General features: G+C 37.2%; 1 protein-coding gene across 3 annotated transcripts; it reads right to left on the bottom strand.

Annotated features, from left to right (window-relative positions):
• Nucleotides 1-1,061: 1,061 nt before the first annotated feature.
• LOC113113995 (microtubule-associated tumor suppressor 1 homolog A-like) lies at nucleotides 1,062-24,111 on the bottom strand. 3 transcript variants are annotated; one of them, XM_026280650.1, is made up of 14 exons: nucleotides 22,576-24,111; nucleotides 21,098-21,320; nucleotides 19,918-20,055; nucleotides 17,948-18,052; nucleotides 17,539-17,610; nucleotides 12,542-12,762; nucleotides 8,463-8,529; nucleotides 4,294-4,508; nucleotides 3,919-4,024; nucleotides 3,436-3,509; nucleotides 3,230-3,325; nucleotides 2,519-2,632; nucleotides 2,298-2,395; nucleotides 1,062-1,933 (listed from the first exon to the last, which is right to left on the bottom strand). In XM_026280650.1, exons 1-14 carry the CDS (start codon nucleotides 24,109-24,111, stop codon nucleotides 1,720-1,722), a joined length of 3,279 nt encoding a protein of 1,092 aa, XP_026136435.1. In that variant the 3' UTR covers nucleotides 1,062-1,719. The 3 variants fall into 3 exon arrangements, with proteins under 3 accessions (XP_026136435.1, XP_026136437.1, XP_026136436.1); XM_026280652.1 differs by lacking the exons at nucleotides 17,539-17,610; nucleotides 17,948-18,052; nucleotides 19,918-20,055; nucleotides 21,098-21,320; nucleotides 22,576-24,111 and adding an exon at nucleotides 15,646-15,778; XM_026280651.1 differs by lacking the exons at nucleotides 17,539-17,610; nucleotides 17,948-18,052; nucleotides 19,918-20,055; nucleotides 21,098-21,320; nucleotides 22,576-24,111 and adding an exon at nucleotides 15,355-15,518.
• Between the last annotated feature and the right edge of the window lie 2,948 nt (nucleotides 24,112-27,059).

The raw sequence follows: 27,059 nt of genomic DNA, 5'->3' as shown, positions 1-27,059 counted from the left end.
CACACATTCACTGCTTGGCTACTTGACAGTGTTATCAAAAATGAGAATTCGGTCTTCATTTACTCACCCTCATGTTGTTCCAAACTGGTATGACTTTTTGCTTTGTGAAACGATTTTTTTTGAAGAATATCGGTAACCAGACAGTTTTGGTTGCATTATATGGGTAAAAAACACAATCGAGGTTGACAGGAACTGAAACAGTTACCAACATTATTTGTGTTCTACAGAATCCCATACAGGTTTGGAAAAACATGACAGTGAGACAAAATTGTTAATGGCTAATTTTATTTTTAGGTGGACTAGCATTTCAATTAAAAAGATATAAACATGGGGTGACAATTACAAACAGATTATTTGAATTCTTTATTAATTGCATATTTCAATGAGTTTCAGTTTCACACCAACATCCACACAAACAGCCTAGCAATACATACCAACATTGGAAAAAAAAAACTACTACTTATGCTTTTTAACTTCTTTGTAAATAGCTTGAATGTAAAGCTGCAGTGGAGGGGTTTCAGACAGAGGGGGAGCTCTAGAGGCCACAAAACATGCTCGGTCATTACATTGGTCTCATGATCAGAAATAAATATAGAAACGAGGACAACGAACACTCGAATCCGCCGTAGGGCTCAATCATACAGAATAATATACAAAACCCGTATTCAAGAAAGTCATAAAAAAAATAAAATAAAAAAAAAGTCAGATTCCCAATAGTGTATGCCTTCAGTCACAGGGCTGCCCAATGACTTTCCATTAACATATCAAGCATACTATACCATTGCATCTCTGATTGGCAAGAAATTAGGAAAAGGGGCTAATTCAACACTTAAACAGGTATTAATCAAAACATTCAAGACTTCTAATCAATTCATTCTGCATTAATCACTGTATTGCATCTCTCCTATGCATATGAGAGTGATATGGAGAGCATATTTGTGATGAAACATGCATCATGATCTGGCTAAAGCTCACCTTTCTGCAGTTCTTAATGTGTGATTTAAAACAAATACCATTTACAAAATCAAAAATAAAGGCATGATATAAACAAGAAAAAAAAATGTTGCATAAGGTTTTGAGAACACCTGGTTGTGATCAGTGAATGTTTCCATTCGAGTAAATAGTAACAGTCGGTTTATGGCATGAGTTGATCTATGAAGTGCCTCTTTAGAAAAGTTCATCTGGTATCTGAAGTCCTGCATAAAATAAAGGGAAACCAAACGCTACACGAGCAGCAGCATCTGGTAAATGTCCATTGGCCAGCTTGCATTTGGGCATTCGTCCCAGAGCGAAGATAAATCTGCGTATATACAGGTACACTTAAAGGCGTCTGGTGGAAAAGTTGATAAAGGCCCCAGTCGTGGATTCTAATGTCAGTCCTCTAAAAAATAAACCCCAAAAAACAAAAAAGTCAGGACCTTCAGGGAACAAAGCAATTCAGGAGGGGAAAAAACCCATACATTTGAGAGAAACCTTCTACAAGCCCTGAGATATTTCTTTTTTCCTCCATAGTCTGATGTGAAAGGCAAAGTACGAGGGTGACCTCATTGGTAAGTGCTTCTGTGCAATAGTCTTCAGTTTTTTGTTTTTTTTAATCTGTACAAGAGTCAACAAAGTCCATTCCATATTGAGAGCCATTGACATGGTCCAGACCAGCTTCAGCATGCAGGAAGTGCTCTGTCCTGTATGAAAGTGCTTCCTGGAAGCTGAAGGCCGTTGTTATCTGGGCGAGACAGGAGGGCTGGAGAACACTGCAGAGTTCCGCGGTGACTGGAGATTCAGGGACGGGGAAGGGGAGACCTTACGGGGGCTGCTCAGATCACCGTTGTGGAGCTTCCAGAGCAGCTCTTCATTCTCCATAGACAGGCGTTTGTTCACTTTGGACTCCTTCTGGAGGGTTTCCTGCAAAACCGCCTGCTCTGTGGACAGTTGTCTGCAATGGAACAAGGAAGCTCTAGTAAACATGTTTAGAGTAGTCACTATTACTGCACAAGATGAAAGAGCAGAGGGTCTCTCGGCACAAAGCTTTGCAATCAAAACACACCATTCTTACCACAAAAAGAGCACAAAGTAATCAAAGCAATTAAAGTGTCAAGCCAGAAGCAATTTTGTAGAATGTCCTATACCACATGCAAATATAATAAAACTTCAAAGACTTTTGTTTGCTAGAGGTCTAACTGAATGAAGCCCACTGGGAAAGCACCCAAATGTTAGAAGCTAGACAGGTGGATCGAGTGAAATAAGTTCTAAAATCCCAAGGGTATCACATTTATGAACACAAGCTTGTGGTAGGCTACCTTGACAAAGCAGCATGTCTGTCCATTCTGGCTTTAAGGTCCTCGTTTTCCTGTTGCAGTTTCTTAAGACATTCATCCAGCTTCACATTCCTCTCCATCTAACAATAAATCAAATCTTAGAGAGTTTCTCCAGCACATATATTGGATCGTCAGATTTATGTTAATCTCTTTACTGTGATGAGAATCTAAACACTTTATGCACAACTGATAATTGAGCTCACCAGTTTGTCTATCTGCATGAGTTTCTTGGCCTGTTCATGGATCTGTTTGTTCTTGAGGTCCAACACTACTTTAAGGCTTTCAAGCTCCTGCTCCAGATAAAGAGTATGCGAGTCCTTAAACATAAGAAAATAAGCAAGAGAGATCAAGAATATATACTGGCTTTCCTAAACTGGATCATTAAGATCCAGTAAAATTAGAAAATAAGTCTCAAATTCAGGATTCCACATTTGGCGTAATTCTAATTTCACCCCAAATTATGTTACTGTCTCTAATAAAGCCTTCCCCTGTGGTGTAAGAGTATACACAATGTTGGGTGTTGTTGGTGAACAAACTAAACCCATGTGAGAATGTGAATAGTGTTTTAAGAGTGTTTAGATAAAAGCATTTGCTAAATGCATAAATGTAAAACACTACTTTTTCCCCAACAGCTTAAGGGTCGAAAGTGTCCATAGTTGAAGAAACCCTGATATATGAACTTTCAGTATTACAAGTTACAGTATTATGCAGGGTAGTTATCTAAATGCCCTCGCATGCATTTTCAGAATGTTGAGTGTTCTGGAATCTCTTTAACTCTGATTGGAAAGACCAGTCTAATATTAACCGGTCACTCATGGAAAATACACAGTCTACTTAAAGCAGAGATGCATTACTATCAATAGCACTGTTTGATAACACAGATGTTTGGGAGCTATACAGGAGTGATAACGTACCTGTGTTTTCTCAGCCAGATCCTTCCTTCTCTTCACTTCAGCATCTAGTTTTTCTTTGAGGTTGTTATTCTCCGTCATGAGCTCCTGAATTCGATTCTGTTTGAGGAAGAATGCACTGATATGAAAATGTCTGTTACAAGAAAGGAAAAGTGAGCAGGAAACACTGATGCTGCGTGGAGAATTTTAGCTCTTGGTCACTGCCTTACAGATAACGTGTCCTCTGATTCCTTCAGTGTTGCATTGACAGTCTGCATTTCCTTTTCATGGGACTGTCTGAGTTCTGAGAGAGTCAAGACAGAGCATGATATATTAATAGGTAATACACTTTTCAACACTTTTGTTGAATTTTTGAGTTTGAGGAGTCTCCATAGACATTTTATCTACTGTACAAATGGTTATATTTTATCCATTTACACTACTCATAAACCTAACAGACATTTTATTATTTATAAACCATTTTCCTTATACGGACTTAAACTTTATCCCCACAATGTCATGTCACATTTTTTTTTGATATATACTTTACATAAATGAGTATGTTCCCAAAAGAAGATTTAGGGAGATTGTCACGTTTAGCTTCTGGATACAAATTTGTCCCCAAAATATGGCTCAGTAATACACACACAAACACACATTTTAGAGACCGATAAAGACCATATTAGACAAAAACAAAGCCCAATATTATTTACCTTTGAAAGTCTCTTCAAACTGTAGTTTAAGGCCATCCACCTCCTCCATATGGCTGACTTCCAGTTCCTTCTTCAAAGCCTCATGTTTTTCTCGCAACTCTTTTAGCTAGACAAGTACAAATAAAGTAATTTTAAAAAAAGTCTTATTGGTTTGTTTTGTGTATAAATTATGTGGAAGTCAGATACCATATGTCCAAACAACTAAAAAGGTCAAGGCTCATTTGCCAAGGTACAAGAAAAACAAAAGCTATGAAACCACTCTACATAGTTTTGAGAAAGTGATCATGTTTAATATTACAGTTTAAGACATCAGAAATAAAGTATGTCCAACAAAAGTGTGTAGTGACACGAAAAAAGGCCCACTGTCTTCCACACCTGCTGCTCCATCTGAGCTTTGCACTTGTCAGCCTCCTCCTGGTAGGTCTGATGGACCTTCTCCCACTCGGTGGAGTAAAAGGTCTTGAGTCTCTCCTCGAGGTCAGTGAGGTCCGAGCGGTGCTGCTCCTGGACCTTCTGTAGAACTCCATCAAAAGCTGCACGCAGTTCCTCCTTCTCCTGCTCCAGACGCTCACAGGAGTGAGCCGAGCTCACTGAGGAAAAGATCCGATCGGAGGAGAAGTTAGAAGATCAATTAACGGATTAGTTCGGTTTACAAAAATCAATCCCTTAAAGCACCATTTAAGATGATTGCCCTTTTTCTGGCATGATGACAGCAACACTCTTCTGGAAAAAAAATAAAAAAAGGACATCTGATATCTAATGCACCAGTTTGTGATATGAAAATATAGATATGCTATATGTAGACAGCAGTGGGATAACCAGAGCAAATGCTGAAAGGCCAACACGTCCATTTGCCACTTTGACATCAGGCCCTGCTGACACTCGATGCTATGATTCATTACTCAAGTATTCTGCATGAGTCCCAGTTGTCTTTACAGTTACGGTATCTCTAAATAATGTGTCAACTGTTACAAGGAACATGTCAAATTACAACTAAGAGAAGGTTCAGCAAAAGGAACACTAATCCTAAGAGTCCTAATGAACAGACGTTTCCTAACCAGCCACTATTCTCTCTCAATCAGAACAGGGTCACAGATACGGTCCCTGTGAGCATTAACCACCTTTGCTCTTATAGAAAGAAACAGCTGGCACTTCACTGCCCTGCACAGAACTGCTGCGGTTTTCACACAAAGTAGCAAGCTGAATCCTGCAGCTGCTCTGCTCTTTGTAGTCTGTTACATAGAATAAGAGGCTATTATTCATTTATAAATGAATTGAACGCAAACGTATACCAATACATATAGTGATTTAAAAGAGGCGCAGTGATGTTTTAGGGAGGCATGAAAACAGAAATGTCAGGGTGTTACAACAGTACTCGCATCACAATTAAACCACAACAATTATAATAATGGAATGAAAATAAAAGATTACGCCAAACTACTTTAGGTTTTATTATTGACTAAAAATTAAAGATGATTCAGTGTTTATTGATATTTGAAAAATTAACTGCCAAATCCAAGAGATGTGGCATAACCAACAAAGTCATGTGATGCAATGAGCATGCAAAGGCCAGTAAGTCTCTTTATGAAACTTATTTGTCCCTGGTTCAGGTCACTGTAATGTAATAACAGCAGAAATCAAGGCAGCTGTTTCAAACAGAGCTGACCAGTCCACTCACTTCATGAGGCTAATGTGATGCTCATATTTGTGTGAAAACACTCAGTGAGTGCTTGGGAACTTATGCCTAACTTCTGTAGAATAACAGCTTAATCACACCAGATTGTTCAGCTCATTTTATCCGTTTACTGGCGCATCAGTAGGTATTTCTGAACCTCATCTATTATCAAAGGTCAAAAGCATGTCAGCAAAATAAATTACTTGAATGAGTCACAACACAAGAACGGCTGTTGTTCTCCAGGGGGAACTTGGGTCATCTCCCTTACTGGCACTGCAATCGAATCATCTGTATTCGGAGATGAAAACCACTGATTTTCCCCCTTTAAGAGAGTCTTAAAATGAGTTTCAATCAGAATCATTATAAAGCTGTTGTTAGGGGTTAAATGAGAACAGTATCTATTGACCCTGCTGTACAAGAGACAGTTAACATAGCTAAACCATGATCAGATCCACTCAGAGAAGATGAGCCAGACCCAGAGCTCGCTAATGGCTTGATGTATTTCATGAATCTGCAGTGTAATTCTATTACAGGTTATATTTACGATGCAGAGCACAGCTGAAGGCCTATAAATAATCTAAATAATGCAAACAAGAGGAAAAACAGACAGTTATGGAGGAGGAGGATCCTTTTTCTTTTCCACAAAAGAAAAAAAATTAAACGGGGCACAACAGGTCATGACTCGACAGTCAGCAAAAATGACCGCGCATACAGTATGCATCCAAACAGTTTATTTAGGTTATTACAGAAAGCTCTTGGCAGCAGAAAGCTTGACAAATGTACTGTTTATGTAAATACACGTGTTTATATCCACTTTCTGACCAAAATGGAAAATTAAACCATACATTTAAAAAGCCAGTTTGAATGTGCCTCAAATAAATCATGTGACATCGTCTAGACGTTAAGTCTGAAAACAGATGTTTTTACATTAAATCTATTCACAAAATGACACAAAGGGCACATTAAGTTAACATTCTTCATAGAGAAGTTTATAAAGTCACATGCCAAATAGCAAACTAAATTAATTGGACACAGTTCTAGCAGGTTTCGCTTCACTGGAAGAGAGCAGTTGTCCTGTGTTAAAAGACACTCTTGTTTTAAAAGGGAATTCTGGGTGTGTGCCAAAAAACATGGCATGCTGCAGCATTCACAGTGACATCACTCGCTTTATGCTTGGGTGAAAGCTGAAAATAAAGCTATCTGTGGGTAATATTGCTGATATTTTCCTGCAGCTATATTGTGGCTTCAGGAGGTTGTCTGTAGAATTCTTACAGAGGTCAGGAGGCCTGGAATGTGCTAATACGCTTAAGCAGTGATTATAATAGTAAAGAGTGATCATTTGCCAGACTTCTACCTTTGCCAAGTCAAAGAATAAAAATAACTTTTTTCTGATTAAGCAAAAATACATGAACCCTGCTCAGACGATTCCGTACATCAATAAAGAAAGAACAATCCTTATATCTCTCCCTTGTATGCTCAGTTTTCCGGTGGAAATATGAGCGGTGAAATCAATGGATCAGACGTCTCATGGGAAACACTGGCTGGTACTAAATTCATTTCTCCATGTTACTTTGCCCATTAGACTGTGAGGAACGTCAGACTTCTCTGACCTTGTCGACAGACACATTGACCTTCACATTCCAGGACGGCTCACCCTTTCTGCTTTGAGTATGTGCTTTTTTGGAGGCGTGTCTCCTAAATGAGACATATGGGAGGGGAGAGCTCTTCCAACAGGACCAATAAAACAAACAGACCAGCCTCCATCTACAAACAAATGGTAATTCATGCACTAGGAGACACACTCTGTTGTAGGCTAATTCAAACATGGTACCAGTGTACATTGGATACATTATATTAATTATGTTCTAAGTAGGCATGCTTAAATGCATTTTTTTATATATAAACTTAATGGGTAAATATTACAGAATACTGAACTTAACAAGACCCTAGTATACAGTACCACTGAAAAGTTTGGGGTTGATACGTCTCTAATGCTCACTATGGCTACATTTATTTAAATGTAAAATAAATACATTAAAAAGCAGAAATACTGTGAAATATTAATACCTTTGAAAAAGCTATTTATTCCTGTGCTGTCAAAGCAGAATTTTCAGAATCTTCAGTGTCACATGATTTTTCAGAAATCATTCTAATATGCTGATTTGTTGCTCAAGAAACAGTTCTTAAATCAATGCTAAAACCAGTTGCGTTGCTTAATATTTTTTTGTGGATGTCATGATACAATCTTTTTTACAATTTCAGGATTCTTTATTACAGCATTAATTTGATACAGAAATATTTTGTAAAATTCTAAATGTAGTCACTGTAACTTGTGAAAAAAATTTATGCATACTTTGAGTGAAATAATAATAATAATAACAAATAATAATAATATTAATAATAATAATAATAAAAAAAAAAAAAAAAAAATACTAACCCCAAACTTTTGAATGGTAGTGTTCGCAGGAACTCTGATAAGATCTAAACAGCATCCCAAGATGCACTACACTATGACAAGAAGCTCGGATTGTGCAGTGCTAAAATAACACATTTACCCATATTTGTGTTTTCTAAAGTGCATTACCACTACTGTTTTGATATTTTTATTGCAAAATGCAGAGAAAAGAAAAAAAAAAAAAGGTAAGACAGATACAGGCTATCACACTGTAGTATGAGAGGTCACTGTAGTGTGCGTGTTACGGCAAGAAACGGCACACCTATTGTTCATCCCAATGATTACCCTGTGACCAGCAATCCAAATATTACATTAATTACAAACGGCTTCATTTTGGCAGGTCTTTCCATTCTTTCCGCAGACAGTGAAAGCCAAGAACTCTACAATGACTCACACACACACACACACACTTACCCAGCTCCTCACGCAAGGTGACCAGCTCCTGAGACAGCTCCCTGCGCTGCTTCATCGTCTCCTCATGCTGCAGGAAAACAGTAGAAAAATCACTTTATCATTTCTAAATGCAACACATGCTTCATATTACTCAAATTATTCAATATGCCAAAAGAATGTCACAATAGAGCAGGGCAGTGCCAAGTGAAATCTAATGTCATGATGAACAGCTCTGAAATTCCTTTGACAGACATGAATTATGCATTAGGTTTTCCCTTCGAAGGGTGACTGTCAACCACACGACTGGATGGATCGGAGTTATAGTTCAGTTTTGTACGTGCTTGATTGTCATGATAAATAACTGCATTAGCAAAGCAGCACAGAAGCATTAAAGAAAAACAGGCTTCCTTGTAACTTGTTGTTGCATTAAAAGAAAACCCATTGTTGTGCAACAGTCGTGACATCTGCATGGGTATTCAACCACCCCATAGCTCAGCTTTGTGGCTTACACACCACTATGACAGCTCTTTAAAGATTCAATTAAAAACCAAGCATATGAATGACAACAAATGAATTTAGAGCAATGAAACCAGCAGTCTCTCTCTCTCACACCACTGTCTCTTTTTTAAAGTGGAGGACAGCCAGCGGCACAGCTGCAGGGCTGTCAGCCTCCTTAACCAACACAAAGACGCTTCAAAAACCGCGTGCTGCCGTCCTGACCGGCCCCTTCCCCCCAGGAGCAGTGCAAACACTTGCAGAGGGACATTTACACTACAGCTATGAACTCGTCATTGCATATTCATTAGAATAAATCAAACAGTGAAACAAATCAGATTAAAGAATACCACAAACTAATCCTAGACAACGGACATGCTTTGTATATACACATTCACAGCTATCCCATTTCAAATGCTAATCTATCCTGCCCTGCACCCTGCGGAGAGGATAATGTCTTTACCCTGTGTCCAGCGCAGGGAGCGTTAAGGCACACTTTGCTGCCTGAGCAGCCCATGATCCCGTCTCTGTGACTTCAGTCCAGAATGCAGGACGCCAGCAGCCCAGATGCATGAACCTCTGCCACCTCTACCTCCTCTCTCTGCCGTCTCACTCAACATCGGAGGGACTAGTGGAAAAAGCTCATTGGCTCTCACCTCCTCCAACCGCTCGCCTTCTCAGTGGTGAAAAGATACCATAATATATCTAAGAGAAGGGCAATGGAGGGAGGCGGCTGTATTGTGCCTGGTAGGCTGCTACATAAATGCTGCACTTTAGGACAACCACAGCAAGTAGAGCAAAATGCAATGTCTGACAGATGGATGATTGAGTGGCACTTAATGAAATGGTACGTGTTACAGAAGTGTGCAGTGACCTTTCCACAGGACATGAGAGGACAGAGGAGGACTGCGGTCTTTCACGCCTTCCTCCTCAGAATTTGCTACCTGAAAGCAATGCAGGATACAATTTAACTTTCATATTTATTATTAAGTTAACAACTGGACAACACAAAACTACAAGGATGTCACTTTTAATTTGTCTATAATTAAATCAAGGCTTTCAGATTCAAATTTGGAAGTCCATATCAAGTTTTTGCTTACTGTACACCAAATAAGTGCTGCAGAAAACTAAAATTATAATTATAATAATAATAAATTATTATTACTACTACAACTATTAAAATACATCATCCTCATAAAACAATAATAACAATGTTAATAAAAAGGATAAAATAGGTCCTAATGTTGTTATCCATTATTTTCCATTTATGATAATAAATTAAACCATAAAATAGTTACTATTATGAAAGTTATTATAATCCATTGTTTTCTACTGCATACAGAACATTTTAATAATAATAATAATAATAATAATAATAATAATAATAATAATAAGTTGCTATTTTATTGTTATGATTTCTGTATGCAGTAAAAAAAATAGACTTTTATAATAATTATAATAATAATAATAATAATAATAATAATAAGTCTATTATATTTTTATATATTTTAGAAAACAATGAATTATTATAAAATTTATAATAGTAACAATTGTTTAATTTATTATCATCATTAAATACTATTATTTTTGTATGGAATAGAAAATGACGGAAAACATAAGGACCTATTTTACCATTATTTCTACTACCATTGTTAATTATTGTTATTGGTCATGATGATGATTGTTGTAAAAAAGGAATGCTGTTTTTTACGGCATGAAGAAATGGTAACCTTTTTATTAACGGTTTTCTATACACAATAAAAAACAACCATTTCTGTATGCAGCAGACTTGTTTGCATCATAAACAAACAAACAAATAAATAAATGTAAAAATATGCAGTTATAACATATGAATAATGTTGTACAGTTTGGTGAAGCAAATCAATACTAAATACAATATTAACTAATAATGTATCAAAAGCATTAAATATCATAAAAAAATAAATAAATTAAGCTAAATATTTTGAATTATGTGGTCATACCAAGAACTTTAGTGGGAAAATATTGAAAACACATTTATCAATCATTATCAACTATGGTAATTAATGTTACTGCTTCAGGGAAAGCATGTGTGGCCTCTCGGAGTGAAATTATGGCAATGCACACAGTGTGCTGACAGCTCATTGCAAACAAAGGATATGAAGCAGCCCCCAGCAGCTCTCTGGTGCTTCTGACCATATGAAGGCAGCAGCTGGTACACTCTCACACAGACATGCTGAAGCCCAACCTCCTAATGAATGCTTAACACATTCCTATACAGTGCTAAAACACTACATTTACTTTCATGCTCTATATACACTATATACTATATCTTATGTTGTAGCACCCAGTTTTCAGATTCATACATCTGGTGACAGTCAATACAGAACACTGAATTTTCGAAAGCAGCACACATTGAAATTGTGCCTCGCACATTTAAAACACACAGACCAAAGGGAAAGAATCATGGCTTAAGAGAAGAGCTGATGTTGTACTCCACTTGTATAAATTATTGTGTGGTGGTCTGTATGGCAGAGACCACTCCAAGAAAAACTGTGAACCTTGGACTTTAAAAGGTATAATTAAATAAAATGTCTAGTCCACAATCTACAGTGCTAAGAGAAACCTTTTGACCTTTGTGTTCATAAATACACTTTTTTTTTTTAAATGGATTGATTCTTTAAGTGCCACAGCTTAATTACAGTAATGCCTTTTAGTTTAAAGTTGGTCTTGGTCCAGTTTCTGCAGGAGCAGCCAACATGCACTCCAGACTATAACCTGTCAGCTTCAGCTCAAACAAACTGCTTTTACACAGCGGCGGTTGTCCTTTTCACACCATTAACTTAAACATGTTCAGCCAAACTGCCTTCATATTCCCATTTTAACAAGGACAATTCCAAAATTAGCATGCTCTAATTGGTCCAGAGTCAGGAATAGCTGGAGAGATTACATGTAACCTGAGTTTTAATAGATGCATCTAGGGTGGAAAGTAAATTACAAAAGAAAAATATATTTTATGAGAGATTATAATCTGAAATATTATTGAGAAATAATTTTTGGTGCCTTGGTGCACATGAGATGACTTTAAAAAAAAAAACAAATAAGTAAAATTCCAAAGTTTAGACGGTGAGGAATAATTGACAGAAATTGATCAATTATTTGGTATACATTTACATATTGAGGAAGCACCAGTAATTAATAAATTAAAATTACTATTAAAATGTTAATAAAATGTGAAAATTGAATAGACAAAGCTTTGGAGGGTTATTTAAAAAATACTGCATATGGAATGAATTTGAGAAAAGCTATACAAGACAGGTCATTGGGAAGGTTTAAGAAGTAAGGTGATAAAGTAGTAATAAAGAAGTTAAGTGTTAAAGAACACCACTAGAACAAACAGAGAGCAGAAGGGAGTAACACAACATTACCTGACTGCAAACACACCCAAGTCTACAAACCAATATAATCAGTGCTGGGTGGTCAGAACATACCTTAATATCGAACTCGAACCAAAGAAATCTAATCCTAACTGATCAAAGACATCATACCTTCATGTATTATTCACCTCTGGTGTATAGCAGAACGATTCATCATGAATTTAAGAAGTATAAACTCATAATACTCACCCCAGCACATAGATGCTTTATGACCACCGCCACTGCCTCGAATCTGCGGTTGTTGGATCGGAGCGTGTTTTCCAGCTGTTGAATGGTCTGGTTCTTCTTCTCACACACAGTTTTGTAGTACTCCACATTTCTAGACTTGCTCTCTGGTGGTACCAGATCCGGTTGCGCATTTGTCGGGGGCTGCTGGTTTCGGGAAATCGTCCTTGACTTGTTCTTGTCAACTGTGAGAGAACACGCATTCAGTGCTGTGACAACATTCAGCATTATTTTTCTGCACCGTGCTCCTCCAGTTCATAGACCTTAGACCCGACTACGTCAGAGATGTTCATTAAAATCCAAGAGATGATCCAAAAACAGATTCAACCCTTCACCAAATGCAACCCTGAATGAGTTAACAGCTCACCCCATCACTAAATAACATCTCCCCCTCTGCAGATCCGGCCATCAGAGAGCTCTTATTTTAGCAGGGCTATGCCACAGTGGCTTTCATTTACATCATCTCATAAATATAACACCAGGACATAATCAGGGCTCAAATCCCTCTTACAAAGCTGCCTTACTACTAGAGGAAGGGTACCTGAAGTAAGTCACCGGCGTGTAAAATGGCACTATATAAAGCCATAAAACCCCTGTGAGGTGTAAATAGCTTTTATAGAAACATTTTTCCCAATGCCAACACCTAAAGTCTTTATGTTGTTAATCCAGTTTGTCCTAGCAGAGTTATAACATAACAGTTCGGTGTGAGTAGCCTTTGACATTTCTGAAATACCAACTTTAATAAGGCAGGGGTGGGACAACGAACCCCATGAAGCCTTTCTCCTTTGATATCAATCCAACAGCAACTGATTCACAGCACCACACATCTGCAAAGGCATTAAGATGCCAAAGAAAATTAAAGAATGAAATAAATAAATAATAATAATATAAAACTGAAAAATAAAGAAAATACAAAATGTGTCAAAACTTCTGTCTAAACTATTAAAATTCTGGTTTCTAGAAGGCAAAAAAGGAGGTAGAAACACTTTCAGTAGGAAAAAAAATGATTAGCAATGATTCATGATTTTCAGCATTTTATATCATGCCTTAACAATGCAGGAAAAAAAAAAAACCACACACACAGAATACTTGAAGGTTAAATACCATTTATGCACACAGTTTCAGCAGTGCGTGTTTGTCCACACCGTAGAAAAACATTTTGCACAGCATTTAATGCTATGAAAATGAATGTCTATAAGCATATTTTTAATTGTACAACTAACTAAATTAATCCAAGCTGGGATTCACAATAGTCCTTTTAGAGACAGCTTTCGAAGGTCACAAAACGTGCATTGTTTAACACTCCACATGGGTCTTTTGAGAAACATCCAAGCAATAAGAATGAAAACATTGACCAATTTGGAACTTGATCCAAATGTCAATAAACTATTTCCAACAGACATTGTCCAGAATACTGTAATTAAAAAAATAAAAAATAAAAATACTTTGACAATACATTCAGACTGCATACAGTATATATGAATGTTCTTCCTTTCCAGCATCCTGTTACTCCTTCAAGACAAAGTTGCAAACGGCTCTTAAGTCTGTTAGTTCACTGTACCCACCCATAAAATAAATAAAGTGGTTTAGCTTGGATTGAAGGAACTGGAAATATTAGTCCTTTTTAAAAACTTGCCTATGCTGACTAATGAAAGAGGCGATATTATAAACACTTCTACAGTCCTTGACCTCTGTTTGTGCAGACCAGTCTCTCCTGGCATGATATTTAACAAGCTAATGAAATGTAATCCGGGCTGGCTTTTTAGAAACATTTTATGTGGCAGACATTAAACAGAGACCTTAAACAAAAAAATCAATTAAAAACAAAACAGAAATACACCATTAATAATTAACTCTGAATAAACTCTGAATGCTTTTGCCTTGCAAACATGATTCTAGAGGTCCTAAATTTAATTTATTTTTCATATGACATTCTCTTAAAAACTAGCAGTGCATTTCTAAAAGGCAAAAATGTAGGTCGTCGTCTTGGTGTGGCACATTAGAAATCATGTTAGCCAACACATTAAAAATGCAGTATAATTCAAACCATAAGGTGTCACTGCTAGGCAAACATCCGTGTGGCTCCCTCTGCTGGAAAACTCACTTAAGAGCAGACTGAAGGTACATTAAAGTGCAAGCACTTATAGTAACTCGAAATAATATCAGTTATGCAGATTAAAAAAAAGGATACTTAATGCAGAAAAAAAAATCTATCAAGTAAATAAATCAAACCTATCCATCCTGCAAAACCCAATTAGTGCCTTGACAGTTACACCAATTTCAGGTTAGCCGATGTATACTGACAGAGAATGTAACCACATAAAAAGATTCCAAATCATCGTAAAGGTCAGAGGTACTATTGAAGGTGCATGCAGAAATAGATTTAACAATCAATAAGGTTATCATTAATGCTATAATTGGAGTTGATATGCATTTATTTTTAGAGGGAGATTTCAACAGGTGAAACCTTAGCCAAATACTTACTGAGATCAAATATAGTCCTCTGTGATGTTACGAACATGGAATAAATAGTTGTTTCCTTATTCACTAGATTCCTTATTTGGCCAGTCACTATAAAAAGAAGAGTTACTGCCACAAACATGTCTACTTCATCTCAATGATGGGAATTAATAGTGTCAAAATATTTACAAGATATTACATTCAACCCGAGTCCGCAGGCCAAAATAACCGGAGCATCTGAAAACAGGAAAATTAGGTTTCTAAACCTGTGAACCAACTCGCTTGAAAAGAGGAATAAGGTAAGAATATGAACTTACTGTATCTACTGACTTGGTAGGTGATGACCATAACCCAAATTGTGGCACAAATATACATGTTATTTGCAAAAAAGATCCCAGGCTCTATTTGCGGCTAGCAAGAAGATGCCTACTGGCCATGTAAAATATCAAATACTCTTTGGCAGAGAGAGAAAAGCAGAGTCTAAAGATAGAATCAACACCACTGCCAGTGAGTGAAGACGGCACCTTGAGAGCTGTACAGAAAAACTCTGAAACGTCTGTGCAGATTGAAGGAAAAGCCACAACAACAGCGTTTTCTGAGGAACAGACCTGCCTGAAACACCAAAGTGCTCTTGCATCCTGACAGCAGCTGGAGGTTTCTGAGCAATCCCTTCGCTGTCAGCCTCACATGGATGTTGGACAGTGAAAATTTGGAAGAGAAAAACATCTTGCCGAGAAGACAGAAAAAGGACAACTCTTCATAAGCAAAACAAAAAGAACAACAGCCTCGGTGAGCATGTGAGGCTAAAGCAAAAAATATAAAAATAAATACATCTGCCAAGAAAAATGGCAAAGATTGTGATGAAGGAAGGAAGGAGAAAACCTCTATGTCTCCCCGTCACACTTTGGCAAAAACAAATGAACTGATGCAGTCTGGATTAAAGAGAGGCAGGAGACCCAGAGATAAATGAGGCAGAGCAGAAGGCATTTATCCACCAGTCTGAGCTCTCATCCACTGACGCTCAGCATCTCTCGCTCTTCGCTGGGTGTTAAGGAGGTGCAGGATGCTGGGTGAACGGAAGGAAGGAGAGAGGGAAGGGAGGGAGCTGGGAGGAGTAAGCAGCAGAGCAGGAGTGGGTGGGTGAGTGGGTTCACGCTCTCACAGCTTTCTCCTTCATTCACACATCGGGGAGGGTCAAAAATGACAGGAGAGAAAGTAACAGCTTACAGAACGATATGAACCCTGATTAGGTCATCAAATCAAGAAAATGAATGAAAAAAATAGATTTTTTTAAGTTAGTATTTGAATTAAAATAATAATAAAAACCCAAACATACATATTAATTTGTCCTGAGATGTACGTTGCATTTAAACCTCTCAAATAAGACCCATGACAAGGCCAGGGAACAGATTTCGTTGTGGTCACAAACAGAGAATCACAAAAAATGTCTAACACACGCCTGTGATGCCAGCAAGAACGCAGAAAACAAAGTATGCAGCCCATGAACGACATAATGTTATGCTTGAAATATAATTAAGTTTATGTGGGGTTGCTGACAGCAGCAGACAATGCATTTCTGCACAGTTCAGGCTGCAGTCCAAAAACTAGAGGCTAGGGTCATAAAATAAGCTTAAGAAATACAAGGCTTGCACATGAATATGGAATTTCACAAAATCTAAAAACAAAAGAGTGGGGAATAAAAGACTGGGGTTAAAGGATGAAGTAAAATTATTCTACTTTACTATTTTTAATGGTTCTATTTATCTTATCTAATTTAATAAAATATTGATTTCATTAATTAAAATACCAAATTAAGTTGATTAAATTACATAGAAAAAAGATAGTCAGTGTGGACTCAGAGTTATGGTATAGTGGCTTATATTACATGGCACAAATCTGGATTTAGCACTTACTAAGAGTAAAACAAACTTAACTATTGAATCAATTTACTACATAAAAAAATTCAAATTGATTCTGTCCAAAGGTGTAGGATAACAATTATTTAAAGTAAACTTGCTTTGGAACGAAACGTTCTCAGAGATAATTGTGATGGAGTCTAGTCTCACTGGCTTGAAGGCATGCTGCATGCATACACCCAAGACTTAATCCCTGAAAGGAATGTATTCGCCATTCTTAATTACAGTACTTATGGGTGGTAAGAAAGCACACATTACATGTGCCAGGCTGAGACAAGACAGGGACTGTGTCAGCTGTGTTACAGACTTGGCTGTGATTAAATATCCTGCATTGCTGAGAGGGATTCACAGAGCTCACACAGTGCAAGCCAACTGCCGACCCGCTCACAGATCACAGACAAGACACAGTGTAGCAACAGGATTTATTAGAATTAGAGGGTCTTTCTTTGAAACAAATGCCATATACTGGAAATCTATTTTTTTATTTTTATAAATACATTTAAAACACTCAGTATAGGTATTTTAAATGACAATTTACTGTGATAACTGTATGCTTCAATTCAAATTTAATAAACTGGGTCTAACCTGTTGGAGCAGGTCTCATGGATCGGGTTGTAGTAGGGGTTTTCAGAGGACTGCCTGAAGACTTCTCTGAACCTGGAGAAGATGTGTTTTTGATTTACTCAAAATCAAACCAAATAGATGACCAAAGACCGAAAAGTAAAGAATAAGAAAAGTCTAATAATTTTTGTTAAACATTTGACTTGTACTGAATGAACAGGTTGGGGTGCAATAATTTCACAATGTAAAAAATACGAATGGCACTAAAAAGGCTTTAGTTTCTAAACATTTTCTTGTCTTGCATGATTCTTTCAATTTTGGGGAATTGACCCAGGCATCCCCTAGCCTTTTCAGGGGATTCACTGTTTTAGCCTTCTATCTGAGACACAAAGGTTAATGCTAAAAACGATACTGAAAATATGACTCCTCATACCTGACGATACACTCCTGGTAGGTGGATATTGCAGCTTGGTCCTTAACAATGTGGTTCTGTTAGGAGGAGGTTTACTCAAGGTTCCCACAGGGGGCTCAGCATGGTCTGATTTAAAATAAATAAACAAATAAATAAATATACAACCAACAGAAATATTCAACAGTTTCTTAATGCATATTAGTTTGTGAACCTGTGAGAAAATTTCCTAGGAGGCTTATATGTAAAGCAATAAAACATACTGTAAGCAGATTTTATCATCCCATCTATTTTTGATGATAACCTCCTATAAACAAGATCTCTCCCTGATATTGTACATTCTTTGATGGGCTGCCACTGCAGTGAGCTAATATAGTGATTTTGATATGTTATGATACTTATAATACTAAAAACTTTTTTTTTTTTTTTTTTTTACACAATATGACAGTGTTTGTTCATTTAAGCAAGAGAGCCTTTCTCCCAAAGTTTTTTTCTCCATTTCTGTTACCTGATCTGGGGAGTTTGGGTTCCTTGTCACCACTGGCTTGATCAGCTGGGGTTTAAAAAACACTTAAAATTCAGCAATATTATCAATTTGACTACACTTATAATATCAGATGATAACAAAGCTTGACTAAATGAAGCTGAATAATGATGCTATTGTCTTCCACTTTTTAAGTGAACTGAATTTGTCCATTATAGATTCATTTCACAGCATCAACAATGTTATACCAGATCATTGAACTGAATCAATATTGAACTGACTCGAGCTGAATAATGGCACTGTTATTCAGTAGAACTACTTCTAGCTGAACTTAACTGAGCCATTTCATAATGAATTAAACTTTACACAGTTTTCGAAATGAATTGAACCAACACTGAACTGATAAGAGCTGAATAATCACACTACGGTCTTGGTACACCTGCTTCAAAAAATATATATAAAATGTATGCATTTAACAGACACTTATCATTTAAGTCTCATTTAAGTTTGCATCATTGATTATGTTACTTTAATCATGTAAAGCAGTTTTGGAATGATCGTCACTGTATAAAGAAGTACAGAAATAAAGGTGACTTGAATTGACCACAAACAGCAATAAAGTAACACTACTACCTGATAAAATATAGGTACCCATGTTACTGTAGTTATTTGGAAATATTTGCAATTGTACATCTGAACAGTAGCCTACCAAAAAAACAAAATACTTACTTCTCCACAACGGAGTCTTAGGCTTCCCATTAAAGGCAAACAACAAAGGAATAATACAAAAGCGATAAGATCCGATAAGAAGACATGTCAAAAGAGTCAGATCACACTGAGCACAAGAGCTTGGCTGCAGATTCAGAGTGGAATTAGTAAAAACTTGCTCTGAGATTTCAGTCGAGGTGCCTCTATACACAGGCATGACCTTCCACAGAGAGTTAAACATAATGATGAGAAAATAAGGTCTGTTTGCATTGGTAGATCATCATTATTTGGATGTGCACTGCTTTCTCATACCCCTCCAAGTGAACTGAGGTGGAACAAACCCTGCCCCGCAGACATCTGGGACTGAGTGTCTCGCTCCATACAAACAACATGTCCATCAACCAATGAGAGCAGCACAATGTTCAAAAGGTAAAAGAGCATCACTGTCTAGACTGAAAAAAGCAGGCTATATTTTAATGTGTGCTACTTCTGATTAAACAGATATCAGTTCATTTAATCTACTTGGACTTAAAGAGCTTTATATTTAAGCTAAAATCATTTCAAAGTTGACATGTTGCAAAAATCTAGTTAAAGTAGATTGAATCCTTTAGAAGGGATTTAATCATCAGTCTTTAGATTTAAGGCAACACTGACCTATCAGGGAATATGGGTCAAGCTGGATAAAATGAGTTTGATCTTGTCTAAGTCAGTCACTACTATCCATAATTCGTTTTCATTTTTAATAATTATTTATAAATATATATTTTTTTCTCCACCGGGCTGACAATCTGGGAAGGCTCACCTTGCTTTGGATGTCCATTTGTCTGAGAAGTGCTGGAGCTCTTGGTCTGTAATTTGGACTTCACAGGCAGTTTGGAGGCTGATGCTGGAGCTGCGAACAGAGCAGATCTGGACTGGGATCCTGAAACTGCACTTGGACCTACAGATAAATGCATTTTAAGCTTAACTGCAGAGGGAAGTGACAAACAATAAGCCATTGTTATTTAGATGCACTATATAAAAAAACAAAACAATGGAAAGGCAATTTAACGCAAGCCTCCAAAAACACAATGAATGTTTTGTGCCAAGTTCATGGTTACAGGAAGTTGTGTTTTTCTCCCCACATTGGACACTTAACTACATCTGCTTTAAATCTTCCAAAAACGACCCAAATCTGGCTTTTAAGATACCTTAAGCAGCCTAGCCCACGGTAGAAATGTGATTAAACATACTGCCCAACATAAATCTGTGACAAAATAAACCGTTTATACATGGAATTATTTTAGTATTAACAATATATAAAGACTTAATGAAATGAAGATTTGTTTTTCAAATAAATGCCATTCTTCTAAATGTTGTATTCAAAGGATCCTGAAGAATTAGAGGCTCCCACAAAAATATCAAGCAGCACAACTGTTTTTACCATTGATAAGAAATGTTTCTTAAACATCAAGTCAGCATATTAGAATGATTTCTGAAGGATCATGTGACACCGAAGACTGGAGTAATGATGCTGAAAGTTTACCCTCACAGCAATAAATTACATTTGAAAATATATTAAAGCAAAAAAATATTATTTTTAATTGTAATAATATTTAATAAAACTGTATATTTTTTTTATTAATGCAGTACTGGGGAGCATATAAGATACTTTTTCTTTTCTTTTTTTAATACTCAAAGTAACTTTAGAACATCAGGAGTACAAAATCTACAAATAAATCAAGTCCTCCCTAAAACTATTTTTACTGATAAAGAAACTGATGTTACAACATGCAATTCATTCTCTTTTAATGTATCATGACACCATTGTTTTCATACAATGTAGACTGACAGGAATGACACTACACAAGACAAATAAAAAGAAAAACAGTATGAATCACTCAAAACTTTGACCATTAGTCTATACACCAACTCACACCGTTAAAATAAAAGCAGACCAAACAACATGAAGAAAAGAGCTCTGCAGTGCAAAATGCCCTTACCATCAGATGTGCTCAGTTTGCTCCGGGGTGAAGGCATGTCCAAGGTACTGCTGCCATCTTTTCCCGCTGTACTACGTTTGAGCTTAGAAGCTGAAAGCGGTGGTCGTAAGTTTGCAGCTGGAACGTGAGCAGTAGAGGCACTTCCTGTCCTGGCTGGGGATGGCTGGGAGCCAAGCCTGCTTCTACTCCACTCACATGCTGCTGCTGGCCTGGCAGACACCGGCTGCAAGAGAAGTCCCCTTTCAGCAATTCGCTCCCATGCATGCCGCCCCAACCCTGAGCTCCCCACGCTTACAGCAGCGTTGGCCATAACACATCTGAAGAGTGAGACTGAAACTCATGCAGACTTGAGACGTGAGCAGCTATTGTAATACAGCCCCATGGGAATTCTCAAGTCACTGCCAAGTTTTTTTTTTTTTTTTTCTCTCTAGCTCTGTAAACATGATTTGATGTGCGCACATGGAACACATTTTCCACAGACTCAGCTTGCTGCCCTCTTGCAGCAGTAATTAAAACAGCAATTACAGTACACTGCATGAACATTTTGTTTGTGAGCTGTGCTTTGTTTGAGATGGCAAAATCCCAAATAAAACAGACCTAAATGATTAAAAACTCACTCAAAAGTTTCTTTAAAACTTAACAAATTTTAATAGTGGCCAAATATGAGACATTTAATTAATCTTTATCAGTGGAGATTGGCTCTATTGGTGATACTGGATATATAAAGAAACAAGGAAAGAGGAAATAAATTCTATCATCATTTACTCAATTGTATTACCACCTGTAAACCTGTATTACCTTCATTCATCTTTAAAACCGAGTACTCTATAGTTTTACATTAGATATTTTTATGACATTTTTAATGAGATTACTGTATTCCAAACAAAAGTTTGACTTCAAAACGTGAGGTTTGTCTCATTGCAACCAACTTGCTTTTGTTTACCATATTTGATGTTCTCTATTTGTACTTTGTGTATCAATGTTTATACATTTAATCTATTCATCATATTAATCTACCATGTTTCTTCAGAAGACTTGGAAGAAACAACTCAAATCATATGGATTGTGTTTACCAACCATTTATGAACTTTTCAAGATGTTAAAGTTTAAATAGATTTTGAATAGAGAGAAATCTCTGATGTTTCTTTAAAAATACCTTTTGTTATTTTTTCACATTTGTATTTTGAAGATGAACAAAAGTCTTATGGATTAATACATGGAACTAAACAACGAATCTTATTTTTGGATAAACTAACTTTAATTATGCATCTTCATTTTCCCTATCACCTTTACCATCATCTAACGCTAACTTAAATTAATTTAATGCAATCTTTGTGTTTTGCGCTACGGTATGTATATAGTTTGAGATTTACTAATGTTGTGCTCTCTAAATCCACTTGTAGCATCTAAAAGGATTGATTGTGGATTCATTTCATCATCAAAAGCCACACATCAGTTATTTGCCAAGACATACTTACCAACAGACTGACTTTCTGATTCTTCCCACGAACCTTCATTAACTCATTCCCCTGCGAGTCCTCTCTATTTGACTTAGCTTCTACAGGTTTGGTCTTTGCACCTCCTTTAGTGTTTTTTTGTGGTGTGACGAGGTTTTTCAAAACACCATTGACCTGTGAATTCTTCTCTTGTGTTCCATCCTTGCTTGTTTTTGAAGAGGTCGCGCTTTCAGACCATCGACGTGGGCGAGATTTCGAGGCTGGACCACTTTCTTGGCAAGATGAGAGAGTTCTTTTAGCTGCATTACAGATTTTTACATTTCGAGCTGGTGTGGCAGATGTGCTGGTTATTTCAGCAGAAGTGGATTTGGTAGGAGATGACTTATGCTGGTCCGTAGTCTGGCTTTCATTAGTTTGAGGGATGGAGTTTGATGAAGTCTTTGGAACTGGTGCACTTGATGTCTTAAAGGGGTTTGTGGCACGTGACATAATTTTTGACTTTATACTACTGAAGTTAGGCTTCGGAAATCGTTTTATTTCAATTTTTTTGCTTTTACTTGCTGAAATCAATGGTGTTTTGGGGTTTTGAGAGGCAGCACCTTGCTGCTGGCTAATAAATTGAGCCATTGGACTCACTGAATCACCTTCATCTTTATTCAGAGGTGACTCAGACAAAGATGGGAGGCAAAATGTCTTGTTATTCACAGACTGCACTGGAGTTGATGTCTGAGCATTGCCACTAATGTCTAAATCCTCAGAAGCAGTAATAAGAACAGTTTTCCCCTCCACTGGTGTTGACTGATTTGATCCACTGCTGTTGCATACCAACTTTTGCACATTGAATTTGTGATAATGAACAGGTGTAACACATTCAAGTTTCTCATTGCTCAATGACTTCTCATCTAGGAGAAAGGTCTTATTGTTGGCTTGGATGTAGGTACACTCCAGGCCCTGATTCTTGGGCTCTGCTTGTGGCACCTCCGCTAAGCCATCACACACATCAGGTAACATCCCAGATACCACGCCGAGATCTGAAGATATATCCAAGGAGGTTCTGGACTCAGCGATTAGTGAGACGCTAAGTGGCTGGTCATTCTCATTTAAGACAAAGCTGGTACCCCTCATGACCATTTCACCTGAGCTCACAGAGCAGCAGTTCTCACTGGATCCACGGCGTGATGGCTCGCAGGAGTCCACCTCAGACAGCTCTCGCGCTCCACAGTCAGGGGAGGTTTCCGAGCTTCTGTCACTGCCATTGCATTCAGTGTTTTTTGTGTCCACTATCATCAAGAGAGCCATATTCTCATTCCAGCTCTCAAAGTCTACAGCAATTGCTCTGCTTGATTTCACTACCTTTGAGGAAGTCGTCTTGTCTTTTGTTGGGCGAGTGATACAGTCCTCCATTTCTACGTCAAGAGGACTGTCTGAACCGCCACAACTCAAACTGCTAGAGCTCCTTAGTGAATCAGGAGAATGCTCACTGGGGCAGGTGATGTTATTTCCATTTTTGTCCTCAATGGAGAAAGTAAGATTCATGGATTTACTTGTGGTCTCCATGAACAGATGCTGAGCAATTCCAAATCTACCTGAAACACCTCGTTTTATGAGATTTGTATTAGTCGTCCCTTTACTTCAGCACAGCTTTATTTACTGAAACCCATTCTGTGAATGTTCCTGAAAGAGAGAGAGATACGTTGTAAACAAATGTGAAATTCTAAATGCATCTATAGTCTAAATTGATGTAAGAGGTTATAAAGGATATGAAGGTGACTCAACATGTGCTGGAACTGAAATTAGAAGGGTATTAGCTGTTGTTCATACAATACTTCACTGTACAAACACACATCCTGGCCAATTACAATTTGTGAAACCTGTTGTGTTGTTTGCTACAAAAGTAACAATCTTCTTTGTGGAGATGTTACATAATCTACTGACCAATTACTTTAAGACTAACAATGAAATTGATCCCCTGTTCAATTCTTAATGTTTCCTAGAGAAACACCATTAAAAATGCAAGAGCTTACTCTTGGGTTATCAACCTCCTGATAACTCTTGGGTTATCAAGTTTTTCTTAAAATGGAACTGAAAAACTAATTTTAAAGTGTTTTTATAAAAAAATCTCAGAAACTCTGAATAAATAAAAAAATACTGACCACAAAATTTTGAACAATGATTTAACTAACACATCAAATAACAGCCATACAGGTGTAATTAGTCTATTCAAATTAACTTTTAATAACAGTAACTGCTGAGATAAAGCGGTCTAGTGGCCTGAACATAACATGTTCTGACTTTGATACAAATCGTGGGTTCGATGGAGACTGGTGAGGGGTCAATGGGAGCATGTGTATGTGAGTGCAAGTGAAAACACCTCACTGTGTTTAGTAGGGACAGATCTAGCTCTGTGATAGGATGGCTACACCCCAGCAGACATGCCTTTTTCAGACACAGAAAGCTGGCTGTGTCTTAACACAAACACTAATAATTGCTAAATGTGTCACTTAATTTGATGAAATCTGATGCCCAATACAGGTTTTTAAAGATTAAAGAAAAAAATTCAATTGCAATCTGCTGAAATGACAATTTGTTTCTGAGTGCCAAAGTCACTCATTAATGTTTTTGGGTTGTGTCTCCTCATGTTAACATCACTGCATTACTCCACAGGGGTTAAAAAGGCATGGCATACTTTGCCTCTGCTGAGGGAAAGGCCTTGCATGCTCTAATGCACTTCTGTCAAGTACAATGAGGAGAGAGGCCAGTTTATGCAGATCCAGAGACAAGCTCTCTGTCTAACTTCTTTTGAAATAAACCCCATACATACCACTTTAACTGTGGGACTATGTAATGAATCTGAATAAGACAAAACTGTATAACAATAAATAGCATTACCAAACATCACAGACCCAGAACCTGTTTACAAGGTTAATGTGTAAATGTTCAGAAAACAATGACCAGTAACTGTCACTTGGAATTTGCTTCTAAAATGTAGACCATCAATAACTGATATTCTTCTAATGTTACTCATGAATAATCATTAACACAAACTTTCAGCAAGCCATCTGTTTTATCACATAGTGCACTGAAAAAAATGTGCAGAAACAATTTTCACTCAAATTTCCAGTAAAGAAATGGCAAGTAACATTTAATTAAGTTTTTTTTTTTAAGTACTGTAGAAAGACTACATTAGTATTTCCTTGTAAAACATACACCAATAATCTTTGTTTTATTTACAATGTATAAAATGTGTAGGTTAAGAAAATCTTTAAGTTAATAAAATGGACCAAGATATAAAAATTTCAAAGCTGGATCCCATTCATTTCTCATCCTTTTCTAACATAAAAATTAATTATAAAATAAATTCAACTCTCATTGAAACATCATTCTCCCTAATATTCTGATATAAAAAGGAGTGTGAAAATGTCTTCCTCGACTCGACTGGTAGAGTGAAAGGTTACCTTAGGAACTAACAGTGTGCTTAGTCATTTACAGTCCGTCTGCTCATGCAAGGGCTGGGCATTAAAGAAACAAGAGCCCCTCTGTTAACACTTCACTACCGCCTGGAGAATTATTGATATATGTGTCTTATTTCAACTTTGAAGGGACATAAAACTGATATGTTAAACTCTCATAAAAAGCAACAGTGGAATACAATGGATCATTCATTCTTGAGGGTTGAAGCAGCCTATTAAGAACCAAGTCAGGAAAAATCTCACAAATGAAGCACTAAATCAGTTTATGGCATAAAAACATAGCACATTGCATGACAAGCTTACCAATTTTTTTTTTTTTATTTACAGCATGTCAATTAGTGTTAAATAAACAAAATAAATCAAAATAAATAAATCACATGCAGATGTATTGTATTAATCAAATTGCATTAACTTTAATTCAGGTCTAAAATATGAATAATTACATCTCTCCTAATTTAAATACCCTCAGCTTGTAACTGTAAAAAATGCTATAGAATTCTAATAGCATTTATGCCCTTATCTCATCTAAATCTTATCAATTTCATGCCATCTAAAATCTTTTAAAACACATTCAAAAACAAAAAGAAGAAAACCCTACCAGGCATAACATTATGTCAGTTCAGCACATCTCATTCAGGCTCCTGCAGCACTCGCAGCTCCATGTCTCAGGATCAATCCTATTAGTGCTGTGGTAAACACTACACTAAATGCACGTATATAAAGACTGCCAGCTCTAAAATACCCAGCAGTCCCTCCTTCAGCACCACTCCTGGCTCGCAGCAATGGTTTGTCTCATAGGAATGTTGCACAGTCCAGGCTGCTGTCAGCACACTTTTGGGCTGTCCCTACATACTAAAACACGCCTCTACTCGTACAGCGCTCTTCAAGTTCCAGCCTGGGCCACGACTGAACCCACTGCAGAGCCTCAAGGCTAACTTCACAGAGGACAGTGACTGGCTACCCTATCCTAGACAAGCCTGACGTGAGGGGAGGGGCCAGGGCATGTCAGGCCAAAAGCAGCAATTGCTGTTGCCA

The sequence above is a fragment of the Carassius auratus genome, chromosome 14, assembly GCF_003368295.1.
Source record: "Carassius auratus strain Wakin chromosome 14, ASM336829v1, whole genome shotgun sequence".
Lineage (NCBI taxonomy): Eukaryota > Metazoa > Chordata > Actinopteri > Cypriniformes > Cyprinidae > Carassius > Carassius auratus.
This window is presented reverse-complemented; position numbering and strand designations above follow the sequence as displayed.

Coding starts and splice junctions, on each gene's coding strand:
- LOC113113995 (XM_026280650.1), bottom strand. CDS start 24,111: ATGGAGACCACAAGTAAATCCATGAATCTTACTTTCTCCATTGAGGAC. Junction 21,321..22,575: donor ATCAGAAAGTCAGTCTGTTG/GTAAGTATGTCT, acceptor CTTCTCTTGCAG/CCGGTGTCTGCCAGGCCAGC. Junction 8,530..12,541: donor TAAAGCATCTATGTGCTGGG/GTGAGTATTATG, acceptor GTTTTCCTGCAG/CATGAGGAGACGATGAAGCA.